The following is a 15,632-nucleotide window of genomic DNA, read 5'->3' as shown; positions in this document are numbered from 1 at the left end:
TTTTTTTTTTTTTTTTTTAGGTATTGGTGTTTGAATCAGGGTGCTTTACCATTGAGCTATATTTTTTGTTTTGAGACAGGGTCACACTTAGTTGCTGAGGCTGGTCAAACTTGTGATCCTCCTGCCTCAGCCTCCTGATTCAGGCATGCACCACCACACCTGGCTCCTGCCAGCCTGAGGTGCTTTATGCTCATGGATGTCAGACTCAGAGCAGGACAGGCAAACCTGTGTCAGTGTGCCAGCCCCTGCCCCCAGCTCTTCCCCTGCTTTTTATCTGTCAGCCTTCAGAGGCTCTGAGCTCTGCACTCTTCCCGTCTCCACAGAACTTGCACGTGTACATCTCGGAGCACGAGCACTTTACAGACTTCAACGCCACATCAGCCCTGTTCTGGGAGCAGCATGACCTCGTGTACGGAGACTGGACTAGTGGCGAGAACGCCGACGGCTGCTACGAGCACTTCGCCGAGCTTGACATCCCGCAGGTGGGTGCCCATGGTCCTGGCCCCATTGGGGGCGCCTCCCGCAGGTCTAGCCCTGAGGTCCCTGGGCTTCCTCTGCCTCCTGAGGAGCTGGGTGGGGTGGAATTGGTGTGCGATTCTCCCAGCTGCATCCAAGATTGCACGGCTCGAGCTTTAAGCAGTAAGAACACAGTGATCTTCCTCCAGGGCCGCCTCGTCACCTCCAGGGCCTTTCGTCACCTCCAGGCCCTCTTTGTCACCTCCAGGGCCGCCTCATCACCAGCGTGTCAGGAAGCCCAGTGTCAGAATAATGTTGACCAAGCACTCACCCAACAGGGAAACCTGCCGCACCCCATGAGGGAGCAACTATTGCTGTCCCCATTTGACAGGCAGGGAAACGGGGGTACAGAGAAGTGTGGCGACTTCCCCAGGGTCACTTAGCTTGTGAGAAATCCAAACTTGGGGTCTCCGTCTCTGGACACTGGCAGCTCAGGTTCAAATCGAGCCTCTTCGAGGAAGCCCTCCTGCCACTCGGGCTTGGTCACACTCCCTCTCTGGGTCCTCATAGCCGGCAGCACTTCCCATCTTTCCCTGTCCACTCTGGGCCTTCCTGTTTGGGGACAGATCTTCCTCCCTCGTAATGTTTGAGCCCTGTGAGGGTTAAGTCTGCAGCCAGTTCAGTCACGTCTGTGTCCCTGTCACTGTAGCCCAGCAGGGCGCCAAGCACAGGCTCAGCGACTGTGGAGCAGCGAGGAGCCTCCCTGGTGTGAGCCTCGGCCTCTTCTCAGCAGGCCTTCTCAGCCTCCAGGAGTGTGGGGCGCCTCTGCCCTGTCTGTGTGGCTGGAGGATGTGGACGCAGTGTGTCTTAGGCAGGTGACACCACCTGCCAGGATACCAAGCCCAGGCCCCACCCCAAGGCCGAGAGGAGGCTGGGGACTGGCCAGCCACCGGCGAGAGCTACTCCCATGGACTTGGGTGTTTCCTCCTTCAAAGTTTCGGAGTGCAGTCAGGGATGGACGTCACAGGCAGGACCTGGTGCCAAGTGAGTCCCAGCTCTGCTCAGAGCTGCCCGGGGCCCTCCACTCCGAGCCTCGGGCAGCCTGCATCCCTTCAGCCTTGGTTTCCTCGTCTGTATCCAGCGAGAGCAGCCCTCAGACGGGGAGGGTTAGCCCGAGAAAGGCTTTGGCAGAGCTGGGCAGTGGGAGGCAGGACAAAGAACGTGGAGGGGACAGTGTGTCGTGGGGTGGTCCCAGGAGCCTGCACCCTGGGTTCTGGTCCACCTACTCGTCCCTGTATTCTTTTTTTATTTTTTATTTTGGTGTGGACCTCGGGATGGAGCCAGGGCCCTCTACCGCTCAGCTACATCCCAGCCCTTTCCTGAATTGTTCTTTGAGGCAGGGTCTCGCTAAGTTGCTGTGCTGTTCTCAAACTTGGGTCCTCTTGCCTCAGCCTCCCAAGTAGCAGGGATTACAGGCATGTACCACTGTGCCTGGCTTCACGCTGTATTCTTTAACCCCTTCATGTGAACCCCAGTTGTCTCCTCTGCAAAATGGGGTTGTAATGTGACCCACTCACGGCACAGGGCTGATGTGTGACTGTTCGCTCGGGTAGGGGGACACTGTGGGAGGGGCCTAGGGCAGGGGGAATGTGGTAAGAGCTGGTGTTTGTGGGCCTTGTCTTCCTGCCTGGTGGTGACGGTTGTTGTTGGCGGTGGTGACTAAGGCCTCACTGTGCTGTGTGGACCCTGCTGGGTGCTCTGGGTCCTCCCTGCAGTGTGGTCTGGTCAGGGTAGCGCCATGCTGACCCACGTCCTTTAGGTGGACACCGAGGCCCGGCGGGGAAGCCGAGCTGGGATGGACTCCGCATCTGGCCTGGTGTTTGCTCTGAGCTGCCCAGCTGCTCTGCCCACCCGGGCCCTCGTAAACAGCTGGAGAAGTGGGGACAGCAGCTTCTGGGAGAGGTGACTGGCAGGGCTTCCGTGCTCCTTCTGCCCAGTGGCCCGCCCAGCTGCCCGTCTGTCTTCCAGAGCGTGCAGCAGAATGGCTCCATCTACATCCACGTCTACTTCACCAAGAGCGGCTTCCACCCCGACCCCCGGCAGAAGGCCCTGTACCGCCGGCTGGCCACGGTCCACATGTCCCGGAGTAAGTAGTCACTCCCGACAGCCAGGACCCGCCATAAGGGGCCCAGCCTCCTGGGCCCCAGGCTGGAGTGGCGGACAGTGAATCCCAGGTCAGGAAGGGCAAGCTGCGGCTCATGCCTAGGGAGGCCGGGGCGACAGACAGACTGCCCCTCACGCACCCTGTGGCCTCAGCACCCAGACCACAGAGGAGTGGGCTAGGAAGAGCAGGTGGAGGCGGGGACTTCTGGAGGGAGTGTGCCAGGGGTGGCGGGTGACTCACGCACAGCCTGGGCTGGTGAAGCTGATGCTCAGGTGCCCCGTGGACAGCGCAGGGTACACGGCAGGGGAGTGGGGCAGGGCTTGGCATGGGAATGGTATCTTTTTCGTTGTGTTTGTGGCGGTGCAGCCTCTGTGTGCGGGTGCTGGGGGCACACACTGCCTTTGGAGGAGTGTCTGTGTTCGACCAGGTGGCCCTGTCATTTGGGTCCTGCAATAAGGTCTGAGCCTAGCTCGTCCCTGAGGAAGGCATGGTGAGGGGCCTTGCAGCTGGATGAGGCCTTCTGTTTCAAGGACTGTCCCCCTACTTTTATGTGGCCTGGTGGCCCGGGCAGTGCTAGGCACGCACTGGGAGAATCTTGATTGGGTGGACAAACCTCGGGCAGAGCTGGATGCTTGCGGCCTCTTTTGTGTGTGTGCAGGGATTGAGCCCAGCCACAGAGCCACATCCCCAGCCCTTTTTTTTAGTTTTAGATAGGGTCTTGCTGAGTTGTCCAGGCTGGTGTCAAACTTGTGATCCTCCTGCCTCAGCCTCCCGAGTTCTGGGATTACAGATGTGGGTCACTGCACCTGGCTATTCGTAACTTCTGACACAGCCTGTATTGAAACCAGTTTTATTTCTCTCCACTCATTGCATCTGGTTGACTATTTTTTAGATCTCCTATTGCACATATATGGTTTAAAATTCAAATACTATGTCAGGTGCGCCAAGCCCAGGCTCCCGTCCGCCCCTTCTCCTCCTCCTGGCCACCACAGCCAGCCTCAGTAGAGATCAACTGAGCTCTTTATCCTGCTCCTTCACCACCAGGGCTCCCACTGATAAGTTAATACTGGAGTTTCTTTTTTTGTTGTTGGTCCTGAAGATTGAACCCAGGGGTGCTGTACCCCTGGGCTGCGGCCCTAGCACTTTTCTTAAACGTTTTTGACTATGTGACTCTTACGTGTCTGAACCATACGGTGAATACACCTTTTTTTAAATTCCTTTCTGCCTAACTTCACATTTTCCAGGAAGCTAATAATTGTCTTTACCTAGCTTTTTGGGCTACTTCCTCGAGTCCATGGTCTCCTGTTGGCACCCAGAGAAACCTCACTGTCCCTGGGTTCCAGCAGCTCTGGAGAATGGCTCTTCTGAAACCCCATCCCCCGTTCCCCTACCTTGGGTTTTATTTACTCCATGGAGCTTTTATTTTATTGAGTACTATTCCCAGCGTCCTGTGGGCTTGGTCAGACCCACCTGGCTGTTTGGGGTAGCACTGTGACAGATGTCATGGTTTTCATATGCGTCAGGCCTTCCCTGTTCCCTTTGTTAAAAAAAGATCCTGAAGGATGGTCATTCTGTAAAAGAAAGTCGGTGAGCTCATGTCAGTCCCCAAAACTGACTTGGAAAAGTCCCCTGGAGTTTGCCAGACACGTTCTAAGCCAGTGTGCCTGGGAGCGCGTTCAGCTGCCGGCCGGCTTCCCTGAGAAGGAGCTGGGAAGAAGTGGGAGAGGTGGCCTGAGAGGCTGTGACCTACCGGGATGGTCCCATAGATGTGTCAGGGTCAGGGTCGGGGTCAAATTGTGTGACACCTCAGAGGTTGCCCTGCATGTAGCCCAGGTGGGTCCTGCTACCTTCGCTTGCTGCTCACCTGATCATCCTGGTGAGCTGTCTGATGACTGTGTTTGCTGGGGTTTTGACTTGGGGGAGTGTGGCTTGCGCAGTGAGTTTGCTCATGGGCAGTGTGACAGATGTAAAATGTCTGTAAAGTAGGCCTGCAGCCAGTAGACTGAAAAGCCACCCAAGGCCACCCAGGCCACCCCCAGCCCCAGTCTGTGCTGGGACCCCTCAGAGAAGGGACATGGAAGGACTTGGACTTAGCTACCTTTGCCACAGGGTGAAGAATGAGGATGTGATCAAAAAAGCCCCTTTCGTTCCCCAAAGGCCAGCATCCGGGTCCAGAGTAGCCCTGTGTGAGGAGGTGCAGTGTGAGCCAGAGGCTTGCAGTTCCTCCTGGAAAAGAGCCAGCAATAAAGGGGCAAATGAAACCAGCGGATTTATGTTAACGGCACGAGGTTGAGCTCAGTCGGCACCTGTCATTTCCACGTGGAATCAGTGTGGGAACGAAGGTGAGGCCAAGAGCACACCACGCTCATAGCCCGCCTCCCGCTGACCAGCCACACTTTCAGTGCTCAGAGGTCACATGGGCCAGGGACCCCATGCTGGGTGATGCAGCTCTAGAAGCAAAATCTGGAGAACAGGAGGCACTTTGCTCCCCGTGGCAGCCGGGCCCATCTCCTGTTAGAAGCCCGGTCCCCTGAGCCAGGCCCTCTCCATGCTCCCGCCCAGCACCGCCCCCTCCCTCCCTGGCCGCCTCTCCCAGGTGAAGATGGCGCAGGACATGTCCTTCTAGAGTTCCTTCTCTAGGATGCCCACCCTCAGTGCTCACTGCTCTCCTGGGACATGGGGCCAGGTCTCAAATTAGTTAATTCTCTCTCTCTTTCTTCCTTCCTTTCTCTTCTTTCTTTTTTGAGATGGGGTCTCTCAGTGTTTCCCAGGCTGGTCCTGATCTCCTGGGCTCAAGTGACTCTCCTGCCTCGGCTCTCCAAACACTGGACCTGCAGGGGCACACCCCAGGCCCAGCTTCAGATGAGCTGGTTAGGAGAGAGACGGTGGCGTTCGTGTTAGCGACAGCAGGCCTGGTCCTCCTTTCCAGAGTCCAGGGAGGGACTCGACTCGGCATCCCTTAGCTTGCAGGAGTCAGATCCAGGGTTGTCTCCGGAGCCCTCGTGGCCAGCTCCTTTGACCAGCTCCCCTCCCTCCCTGGCTGCGGGCAGGACGGAGAAGCTCACAGCAGGAGAAGGTCACAGGCAGCTCTTCTTCCCAATGAAAGGGAATAAGAAGATGCCCCATGGCCAGGAGTGGGGCGACGGGCACGAGTGAGCGCCCCCCTTCCCAGCAAGTCCTGGCAGTGCCCAGGGCAGGGCTCACAGAGCCTGGGGCCTTCATGAGAGGAGTGGGGGCGGCCCTGGCTGGGGCGTCGCAGCCCCAGGATGCCTCTCATGTTGGCGCTCCAGGCCTTCTCTGGGCTCCGTCTGCAGCCTGCCTCGTCATGACCCTGTGCGCGGCCATCCCAGCCTGCGGTGTGTGCGTCAGTGTTTGAAATCAGCCCTGACTGCTGCATGGGCTTGGGTGGGACACAGGGGCAGTGGGCTTGCGTCGCCGAGGGCTGTGATGGAAACAGCTAGGAGGGGAAGTGTGCTCAGGGGAGTCGCTGAGAGGATGGGACAGTTAACCTGGGACTTGCAGGCTGAGAAGGGGCCATCCATGAAGACTGCAGGGGACAGTCACAGGGAGATGGAGCAGCCATCCAGAGGCCCAGGCGGGGTGATAGAGGTCAGCTCAGGGTGCTGCCCACCCAGCACTCCCCCAACAGAGGTCAGGGGGCATGGCCTCTTGAGAGGCCAGTGAGAAGGCAAGCCCTGTCATCCAGGAGGGGCCCCTGGGCTGGCCGGGTGGGTGGAGAGGCCAGAGGACCATCGGATGTGTGGTGCAGGCAGTGGCGTCCTCCGCTGGGTGAGCAGAGGCCTGGCCTCTGGACATGCAGGTGCCCGTGCCCGAGGCCTCACCTCCCCATCTTTCCCCTCCCCCACCACCCACAGTGATCAACAAATACAAGCGCAGGCGATTTCAGAAAACCAAAAACCTGCTGACGGGAGAGACGGAAGCCGACCCAGAAATGATCAAGGTAACTGTGAGTGGGGCTGTGGGCGTCGTAGGGACCAGCTGGGTCGGTCACCCCCAGCTGGCAGCCCCATGGCCCACGGCTCCCCTGAGCTGGGATGCGCTGGTCCACCACACCTCCCTCAGCCTCCCTTTCCTTACCTGGAAAGGGGTCGGGAATCAGGTGGAGTGGGGAGGTCTACCGGTAAGCCTCTCGCTGGCTCTGTGAGGGGGTTCCATTTCACATGGGGACACGTGCTTAAGTCTCAGCCAAGCAGCGGTGGGGCGGGACTCACACCCAGGCTGCTGGCGCAGAGGAGAGGCCCGGGGATGCGGCCAGGGGGAGCTGTGGGCTGCAGGTCTTGGTGGGCTGGGCAGCAGGGGGACCCGCAGGATGGGAGTCTTGCTTCCTGGGTAGTCCCAGGAGGAGGAGGGATGCCACTCAGGAACCTGTGGAGCCACCATCTCAAGGCAGGGCCTTGCCCCCTACCTCTGTGGGCTTCACTTTTCTGTCCCCCGGGTAAGAGGATCTCGGGGGTCTGAAGACTGGCCTTGGGTGGGCCAGGGCGAGTCCTCTGCCCGTGGCTGTGGTTGTGGAGGTCCAGCCTTCATGACAGTCGGGTGTTCAGGAGGAGGTGTGTGGAGCGGCTGCCACCAGCCCCTGCGCTACCCCGAGCCCACTGCGGTCCCCATCTCCCTGCAGAGGGCCGAGGACTATGGGCCCGTGGAGGTGATTTCCCACTGGCACCCCAACATCACCATCAACATCGTGGACGACCACACGCCGTGGGTGAAGGGCAGCGTGCCGCCCCCACTAGACCAGTGTAAGCCCAGCCCAGCGGCAGCCTGCAGAGGCCTGGGAGGGTGCTCGAGTCCATTTCCTGTCTCACCCCGAGAGACCTTCCTAAGTCCTTGCCCTCCCTGGACTCCCAGCCCTGTCTTGCCTCTGCTCTCCTCTCACTCCCACGCCCCTGGTGACCCAGGACCGGCTACCACTGGTGACCAGCTGCCGGGTGCCAATCCGTCTGCAGCAGGTTTCATCCATCACAAGCATTTTCAAAAAATGCACCCGCTGCCGGCTTTGGCAGCTGAGGCAGTTCTGACTGATTCCACAAAGCCTCGGACACGGGGTCACCCCGGGGTACCTGGCTGCGACCTTCCACCCAGGCCCCTCTGCTGAGGTCAGGGGCTCTCACACAGCCCAGAAATGCCCCCTGGCCTCCAGTGTTTGTCAGAGGGGCCATCCTGGGTCCCTATCCCCAGCTGGCTGAGCAGTGCCCCGCCCTGTGTGCCCCCAGACGTGAAGTTCGACGCGGTCAGCGGGGACTACTACCCCATCATCTACTTCAACGACTACTGGAACCTGCAGAAGGACTACTACCCCATCAACGAGAGCCTGGCCAGCCTGCCGCTGCGCGTTTCCTTCTGCCCGCTGTCGCTCTGGCGCTGGCAGCTCTACGCGGCCCAGAGCACCAAGTCACCCTGGAACTTCCTGGGCGACGAGCTGTACGAGCAGTCAGACGAGGAGCAGGACTCGGTGAAGGTGAGCTGGCTCCTCCTGGCTGCAGAGGCCAAGGGGAAGTGGCCCATGGGCTGGGGACTCCCGCAGCTCTCTCCTGCCCCCAGTTCAAACCGCCTGGACCTTTCCTGCAGGGCCCTGCCTGGCCTGGGGCCCTGCCGCCGCTCCATCAGCCCATCACTGGGCCGGGCCCTCTGGATCTGGACCCGCCCCACCCTGTCTCCCCGACTTCACATCACTGCCCTAAGTGCCTTCCCATGGCCATCTGTCAACCTGGCTGCGTGACATTGAAACTAGGCTCTGTGTGCCTGGGGCTGTGGTTGCCGTTGGGTTTCTGTTCCTCGCTGTCCCTCCGTGTCCCTTGCCCCACCTCTCTCCCTGTGTCTGCCTCTCCCTGTGTCTTCTCCCTTCTGTATCATGTCTTCGTCCCCGTGTGTCCTTCTCTGACCAGCTGTCCTCCTGGCTGGTGCTGGCTCTTCCTCTCTGGAAGGCCCCAGGGGCGGGCCTGGGGGTTGTCAGCAGGGCCTGTCTGGGTGCCCTGGGGCAGGAGGGCAGCTCTGAGCAGGAGCGGGCAGTGCTCATGGCCCTTCCCCCAGGTTGCCCTCCTGGAGACCAACCCCTACCTGCTGGCGCTCACCATCATTGTGTCCATCGTCCACAGTGTCTTTGAGTTCCTGGCCTTTAAGAACGGTAGGTGTGGGACCCCAGGGCTCTGAGAGACCTGTGGGGCCTGGGGATGGGAGGGCGCAGGGCAGGGAATCGGGGTGCCCTTTCCTCCCCATACCTCCCCCTACCTGGGATCTCTCAGCTCCAGTTTCCAGAAACCCGGTGAGCTGGGAGGGACAGTGACCCCAAAAGTCCCAACCCAGAAACTCCCACCCACCAGCTGAGGGAGGGGTTGGACCTGCTGCTCAGGCCGAGGCCAGAATGGCACCAGCAGGAACAGGCCGGGGAACTCCAAGGCCTAGAGCAGGGAAGCCCCAGAGCGGCTCCTGGTCTGCCTGGCAGGCCGCCTCCCGCCAGCCCCCCGCCCTCCTGGCGGGAAGGCAGGAGTCCCGTGAAGGCCGAGTTCTGAGGACGACCACGCTGGCCCCTGAGGAGGCTGTCATCGCCCCTCAGGTACAACAGAGGAGGCAGAGGTCAGAGCTTAGGCCATTTGCCAACGTCACCCACAGTTCCAGCCCGTTTTACCCTCGAGGCCAGAGTCCCCAGGAGGAGGGGTGCCTGCACCTACTGTCCAGAAGAACGTAGTGTCCCACTGTAGTCCCTGATGTGACCTCCATGGGGACCTGGTCAGCTGTCACATGGAGCTTCACTAGACACTGCCTCACCAAACCCTCTGCCCACCCTGGGCGGGTCTGCTGGGCTCATCCTGTCCAGAAGAGGGAGGAAGCTCGTGGAAGTGTGGGCACTCCCCCTGGTCCCTGCAGGAATGGAGCAGTCGCTTTCTGCCCTAGGAGGGACTCAGCCACCCCTCCCACCAGAACTCGTCTCCCCTCCATTCTTACCAGTGGGCCTGGGGGTTGGTGTGGTGGGCTGAGCAGAGTGGGCCAGGTCCACAGCCCCGAGTGCCAGTGGGCCCTGTGTGACTGCGGCCTGGCCTTGCTGCTGTGAGCCAGGCTGTGGTGTGGCCCTCCTGTGGTTGCGCTTGTCACCCTATCAGCCTGGCTGGGCTCCGAGGGGTGTGGTTGACCTGAGTTCCCCAGGTTGGAGACTAGAGCCCAAGGGTGTCCACACTCCATTTCCTTCATGGTTTAGCACGAGGGGAGCTGGAGGAGGTCCCCAAGCCTGTGCCCCAGACCTTCCTATCCCGGGAGGCAGGGTGGGCTGTGGTGTGGCAGGCCAGCATCTGTCCAGGCTCCACCCCACCCGGCTGTGACTCCCAGCACTGTGCACAATGAGCATCTGTCTGACCATCAGGCAAGGGACGGCACCCGGGGGCACTGGGTGCTCCTGTTTTGCATGGGGACCTCAGAGGTCCTGCCTGCTCGTGGCGTGGAGGCCACCAGTGCATAGAGGCCCTTCCTGGGGGAGCGCAGTGCTCGCCTGCCCACTGAGGGCCCTCACGTCCCGCCTCGGCTCACAGATATCCAGTTCTGGAACAGCCGGCAGTCCCTGGAGGGCCTCTCTGTGCGCTCCGTGTTCTTTGGCGTTTTCCAGTCCTTCGTGGTCCTCCTCTACATCCTGGACAACGAGACCAACTTTGTGGTCCAGGTCAGCGTCTTCATCGGGGTTCTCATCGACCTGTGGAAGATCACCAAGGTCATGGATGTCCGGGTACGTCGGGGCCAGTCAGGGGCGGGGGCCTCCTCCCAGCCCGGGCCTGGAGCTGGCCTCTGGGGCTTTCCCGATGCTGCTGCACTCCAGGACAAGGGGATTTTCACACCAGGGGATTTTTTTGGGTCATATGTCGGCCAGGGGAACTGGGAACAGTGGGGAGGGCATGGTCTGGTTCTGGCTTAGGGGTCGCAGGGGCCAGGGCCACAACTGACACCACTTCTTTCCTGTGTGCAGCTGGACCGGGAGCACAGGGTGGCAGGGATCTTCCCCTGCCCGACCTTCAAAGACAAGTCCACGTACATCGAGTCCTCTACCAAGGTGTACGACGACGTGAGTGTCCCCCGCAGCCCTAGTGAACAGTGTCCAAGCAGCTATACTCCTGAGGAGTGGGGACTGAGCCATCAGCCTGCCAGCTGCTGAGCCCACACTTTAGGGCCTATGCCACACCCTGTGTCCCCTGCCTGCCGTATCTACTTCCTGGCCAAGTCCAGAGTTCCCAGGGCTACCTGGAAATTCCCCCAGCCCAACTTGCCAGGCCAGGTGTGGGTTGGGAACAAGGGTGCTAGGTGGGGCCCTCAGAGCCAGCCACAGCCCTGCCTGTGACCCCACAGATGGCCTTCCGGTACCTGTCATGGATCCTCTTCCCGCTTTTGGGCTGCTACGCCGTCTACAGCCTCCTGTACCTGGAGCACAAGGGCTGGTACTCCTGGGTGCTGAGCATGCTCTACGGCTTCCTGCTGACCTTTGGTGAGCCGCGCCGACAGGGCAGGGCCTCGCTGGTGGACAATCCCAGGCCCTCTCTGGGCAGTACCAGAACACAGTGGGGATCGAGTCAGTTGGGCCTACTCTCCCCAGGCTTGGCCATCATTAGAGGAGGCAGACCTGTCCCACAGAGCGGTACCCAGGGTAGAGAGGTGGGATGTGGGGGTCTAGGGGCGCCCTGGCCCCATTTGTGGTGAAGAGGGTAGACCACGGGTGCCACTTAGAGGGAACTGGGGAGGCCCCTCTAGGGACGGTGTCCAAACCGGGGCTAAACAGTGCCAGGGAGGGGACCCTACAAAGATCTCACGGCAGAGGGCAGAGGACATGCAAATGCCCCAAGGCGGGGATGCGGTGGGGTTGTGGGTGGCGAGGAGGCCAGTGGGGCTGGACGCCGGGGCCATGGAGCACTCCAAGGCCAGGAGCACCCGCGTCCCCGCACTCAGGGTGCCCTCCTCTCTCACACAGGCTTCATCACCATGACACCCCAGCTCTTCATCAACTACAAGCTCAAGTCCGTGGCCCACCTGCCATGGCGCATGCTCACCTACAAGGCCCTGAACACCTTCATCGATGACTTGTTCGCCTTTGTCATCAAGATGCCCGTCATGTACCGGATCGGCTGCCTACGGGACGGTGAGGCCTGGGGATGGGGTTCAGGCCCCGGGTCGGGGGGGTGACGGCCCTGGGCTGAGGCTGGCATGCGGGCGAGCCCAGGCCTGAGGACCCTGTCCCTGTTGCCGTCTGCAGACGTGGTCTTCTTCATCTACCTCTACCAACGGTGGATCTACCGCGTCGACCCCACCCGTGTGAATGAGTTCGGCATGAGTGGCGAGGACCCCGCAGCTGCTGCCCCTGTGGCCCAGGCCCCCACGGCAGCAGGGGCCCTCGCACCATCAGCCCCCACAGCCACCGCTGCCAGGGAGGAGGCCCCCGCGTCCCTGCCCACCCATCCCAGTCTGGGGGCCAGCCCCGCCACTGAGCCCCAGGACGCCCCTCCAAAGCCAGCAGAGGACAAGAAAAAGGATTAGCCCTACTGGTCCTCCTCGTCCACTCCAGTTCCTGGCGACCACCACCCCTGCCAACCTGGCCCCTGCCGCCCCTTCCTGTCGCCCTCTCCCTGGACAGATCGGGCAGGCGGCAGGAGGCCCTCTTGGGCCAGGGCCCAGCGTGTGACACGGGGCCGGGGCGGGCTGGGCTCGTTGTTGTGGAGGCGCCGTCTGTCTCTCTGTCCTGTTTCCAGCCATCTTGCCCTGCCAGCCCAGCCCTGCTGGGAATCATGGTGAAGCCGATGCGGCGCTGCCGAGGGGGGCCAGGTGGGGAGGGGCCGGGGCCCCTCTGTGGGACGCCCGCAGTCATCCATTGTCTTGTCCCTTGTCCGACCACCCCCTCCTCCCAGACCGCCACCCTTAACACAGTCTGGATTTAATAAATTCATGTGGGTGTTTAACTTAAGCTCAGCCGCCCCTCCCTGCCTGCCTTCCTCTGCCCCGCAGAGCCTCTCTCCTGGGGCCTGGGGCTCTCCTGGCTTCCGGAGGGAGACCTGCCTGGTGGAGGATGCAGAATGGGGGGAATAGTGGCCCCAGGGAGTCGCGCCTCAGGACCAGGCCCCTCTCTCACTCTCCCCTCCCACTGCCCTCGAGGGGCTTCTGAAACTGTCTCACAGACTCCTGGGAAGCTGCCCATGGTGGGCCAGCCCCCACCCCACCACGAGGCAGGGCCAGGAGCGCTGCCCACAGGAGGCCTCACGGCAGCTGCTGGGAGGGACGCTATGCTCAGGTTTCCTGCTCGCAGTGTGACATGTCATGACATGCACCTGATGTGCTGCCGCTCACCTCAGCTGTGGCAGGGAGCAGCACCCCAACTGCTGCAGCACCAGGCGTGGGAGGCTGCGTGCCGAGGACCCGCTCCGCTCCTGGGTGTGATGCTTGTGCCGCCTCTGCAGTGTCACGAGCTGGGACTTTGCCCGCTGGAAGTGAGGTGGCTGGGCTCCTGCACCCTGGAGGGGGTTGGACCCCGGTCACCTGCATTTGTGGGAGGGTTGGTCTCTTAGCTCAGAGGAGGCTGGGCTGAGGGCCACGTTGTAGGCTCTCCTTGCTTCCCAGTCTGCAGAGCCTGGCTGGGGGGAAGCACCTGGGAGGTGTCCGTGCTCACTGAGCCCCATGTGTGGCACTGTGGGCGGCTCTGTCCCTCAGGTAGCCTAGATCTGCCTCATTCCCTGCCCCACTCTATATCAGGCCATGGCTCCACAGCACGGCTGCTCTGCCGGGCTCCTTAGCTTGCCATTCCCTGCCTAGAACACACCCCGGCTCAAAACTTCATGCCCCGGGCACCCTCCGGGTTGCAGCTTGGGCGCCGCCACCTCCAGGATGCCCTCCCTGAGCCCCAAGTCCTCTATCTAGGCTCTGGTGGCAGCCCTGCCCGTCAGGGACATCACTGGGGTGATGGGTCAGTCTCCTCCACTCGACCAAGACCCGCGAGCACACAGCCAGGACTGTGGACTGCCGGCTCCCTGTGCACATTCACTGCCACAGCCGCAGCCACTGTGACACACGGACACAGTCCACAAATGCTCCCCAAGGCCCTCCCCCTGTGCTGGGACCAAAATAGTGCTGCCTACCCTGTGGATGCACGCCTGCAGAAATCCTCAGGGCATGCGTTCAGTTGTTCATTCAACAAGCATGAGTCCTGACAAGAAGCAGAGGGGAATCTGGTGGGCTCATGGGCCTGACGTAGTAGGAGCCGCTGTTTGTCGGTCCTCAGGAGCCAGGCTCTAGTCTAAGTACCTAATGTGGTTTGCTTTACCCATTGAACTGCATGTCACTCCGTGTCCCCACTGCCTTGCCAGCCGGTCGTGCTGGCCCAGTCTCTACCTCTTCCCTCAGCCACTGCTCTAGTTTCCTCTCCACTCTTGGTGTTTTGGTACCAGGGATTAAACCCAGGGGTGCTTAACCCCTGAGCCACATCCCCAGCCCTTTTCATTTTTTGAGACAGGATCTTGCTCGATTGCTGAGGGCCTGCCACATGGCCCAGGCTGCCCCGCTGCCCAGCTTCCCCTTCCTCACTGCTCTTAAGCTACACATTTCCCTACCTCAGGGCCTTTGCACTTCTTCCCTGTACCCTGAACATGTTCCCCCCAGTTATCCACATGGATGGATCCCTCACCTTCAGATCTCTACTCAAATGTCACCTCAGACCCTCCCAGTGTCCCCAAATTCTATTCATATTTACTGCTCTTTTCTTCTACAGTAGCATCACCACCAGATGTGTAGTTATTTATCTATTTTACGTCTCTCTTGGATTTTGGCTCCTTGATGGCAAGGGCTTTTGTCTGTGGGTTCCTTGTTATGTCCCCAGCTTTTAGAACAGTGCCTGGCACTGTTGAATAGAGTGTGACACTTTTTTCCCACCCCTGGGGATTGAACCCAGCAGTGCTCTACCACTGAGCTGTATCTGCAGCCCCTTTTTATTTTGAGACAGGGTCTTGGTAAATTGACCAGGCTGACCTTGAACTTGCAATCCTCCTGTTTCAGCCTTCCAAGTAGCGGGGAGTACAGGCATGCACCACTGTGCCCACATCATGTGTAATGTAATAAGTCTGTAAATGGAGCGTTCGCAGCAATCCTGTGAAGCTTGCTGTTCAGCCTCATCTAGCAGATGAGGAAAAAGCCCTGCAGAAATGAAGGAATTTGTCCAGGGTCATACAAACATCACAATGCAAGTGTTCAGGACGGTACACCTGTCACGGGGAAGAGCTACATCCAAGGGTCTACCACTACTGTTACAATGATGAATAGATTGTTTTGAGATGGGGTCACACGTTGCTCCAACTGACCCTCAAATTCCTAGGCTCCTCCTGCCTAGGGAGGAGGGAATATAAGCATGTGCCACCACATCCAGCATATTATCAGTATTTAATTCCCACAGCTGTCCTACTGAAGACCCACTCTACAGCTGGGAAACAAGTTCAGAGATGAAATGAGTTATCTGAAGTCACACAGCAATTGAGGTCTAGGATTTGAACGCAGTCAGTCTGATTCCAGTACTCAAAGCACAACCTCTATAAGGCCTACATGCCAAATCCAGGCGGGGGCTCAGTTTCCCACTAGTTTTGTATTATTTTTACATTTTTAAGTGATTGTTACAATCTAAAGAAGAATCTCTCATGCTCCTTTTGTGGCTCACAGTGTAAGAATTGGTTTCATGCCACTGGGGGGTGTGCCTCTCGCCAGCCATGTTATGATGTCAGCACATCACCCATCTGGCAGGAAGAAAGAATATATTGCTTTATGTGAAAATTATATGAAATTTCATTATTTTATAACTTCTTTTTTTTCAGTACTGGAAACTGAACGCTGGCCTTATACATGCTAGGCAAGTGTCTTGCCTCTGAGCTACATTCCCAGTGAAATTTCACTTGTGATATCCATAAAATAATGTTGTTGGAACATAGCCCATAGCCACACTCATTACTTCTTTTTCTTTTTTCTTTCCTTTTTTTTTTTTTTTTTTGGAACT

The 15,632-nt window shown here is 59.4% G+C and overlaps 1 protein-coding gene, 2 long non-coding RNA genes and 1 other non-coding gene across 4 annotated transcripts in view; 2 read left to right on the top strand and 2 right to left on the bottom strand.

Annotated features, from left to right (window-relative positions):
• The window catches only part of LOC125612584, a 23,409-nt gene extending 23,064 nt beyond the window's left edge, over window positions 1-345 (bottom strand). The window contains exon 1 of the long non-coding RNA XR_007343026.1: window positions 333-345. This is a non-coding gene — a long non-coding RNA (uncharacterized LOC125612584). The remainder of the gene's footprint in view (window positions 1-332) is intronic.
• Window positions 1-12,569, top strand: part of Clptm1 (CLPTM1 regulator of GABA type A receptor forward trafficking) — a 30,219-nt gene extending 17,650 nt beyond the window's left edge. The window contains exons 4-14 of the mRNA XM_015496719.2: window positions 324-482; window positions 2,485-2,602; window positions 6,496-6,581; window positions 7,260-7,380; window positions 7,855-8,099; window positions 8,672-8,765; window positions 10,162-10,352; window positions 10,590-10,685; window positions 10,967-11,102; window positions 11,583-11,750; window positions 11,865-12,569. Of these exons, the coding sequence (XP_015352205.1) occupies window positions 324-482; window positions 2,485-2,602; window positions 6,496-6,581; window positions 7,260-7,380; window positions 7,855-8,099; window positions 8,672-8,765; window positions 10,162-10,352; window positions 10,590-10,685; window positions 10,967-11,102; window positions 11,583-11,750; window positions 11,865-12,145 (1,695 nt within the window). The 3' untranslated portion in view covers window positions 12,146-12,569. The remainder of the gene's footprint in view (window positions 1-323; window positions 483-2,484; window positions 2,603-6,495; window positions 6,582-7,259; window positions 7,381-7,854; window positions 8,100-8,671; window positions 8,766-10,161; window positions 10,353-10,589; window positions 10,686-10,966; window positions 11,103-11,582; window positions 11,751-11,864) is intronic.
• On the bottom strand, window positions 3,457-7,264 carry LOC125612585. The gene is made up of 2 exons (XR_007343027.1): window positions 4,719-7,264; window positions 3,457-4,191 (listed from the first exon to the last, which is right to left on the bottom strand). It is a non-coding gene; the product is annotated as an uncharacterized LOC125612585 (long non-coding RNA).
• Window positions 12,570-15,282: 2,713 nt separating the features above from the next.
• LOC125612692 lies at window positions 15,283-15,381 on the top strand. The gene has a single exon (XR_007343171.1). It is a non-coding gene; the product is annotated as a small nucleolar RNA U13 (small nucleolar RNA).
• The last annotated feature ends 251 nt before the right edge of the window (window positions 15,382-15,632 follow it).

The sequence above is a fragment of the Marmota marmota genome, unplaced genomic scaffold, assembly GCF_001458135.2.
Source record: "Marmota marmota marmota unplaced genomic scaffold, marMar, whole genome shotgun sequence".
In the NCBI taxonomy this organism is placed as follows: Eukaryota; Metazoa; Chordata; class Mammalia; order Rodentia; family Sciuridae; genus Marmota; species Marmota marmota.
The sequence above is the reverse complement of the archived record's forward strand: the minus strand, read 5'-3'. Positions and strand labels throughout refer to the sequence as shown.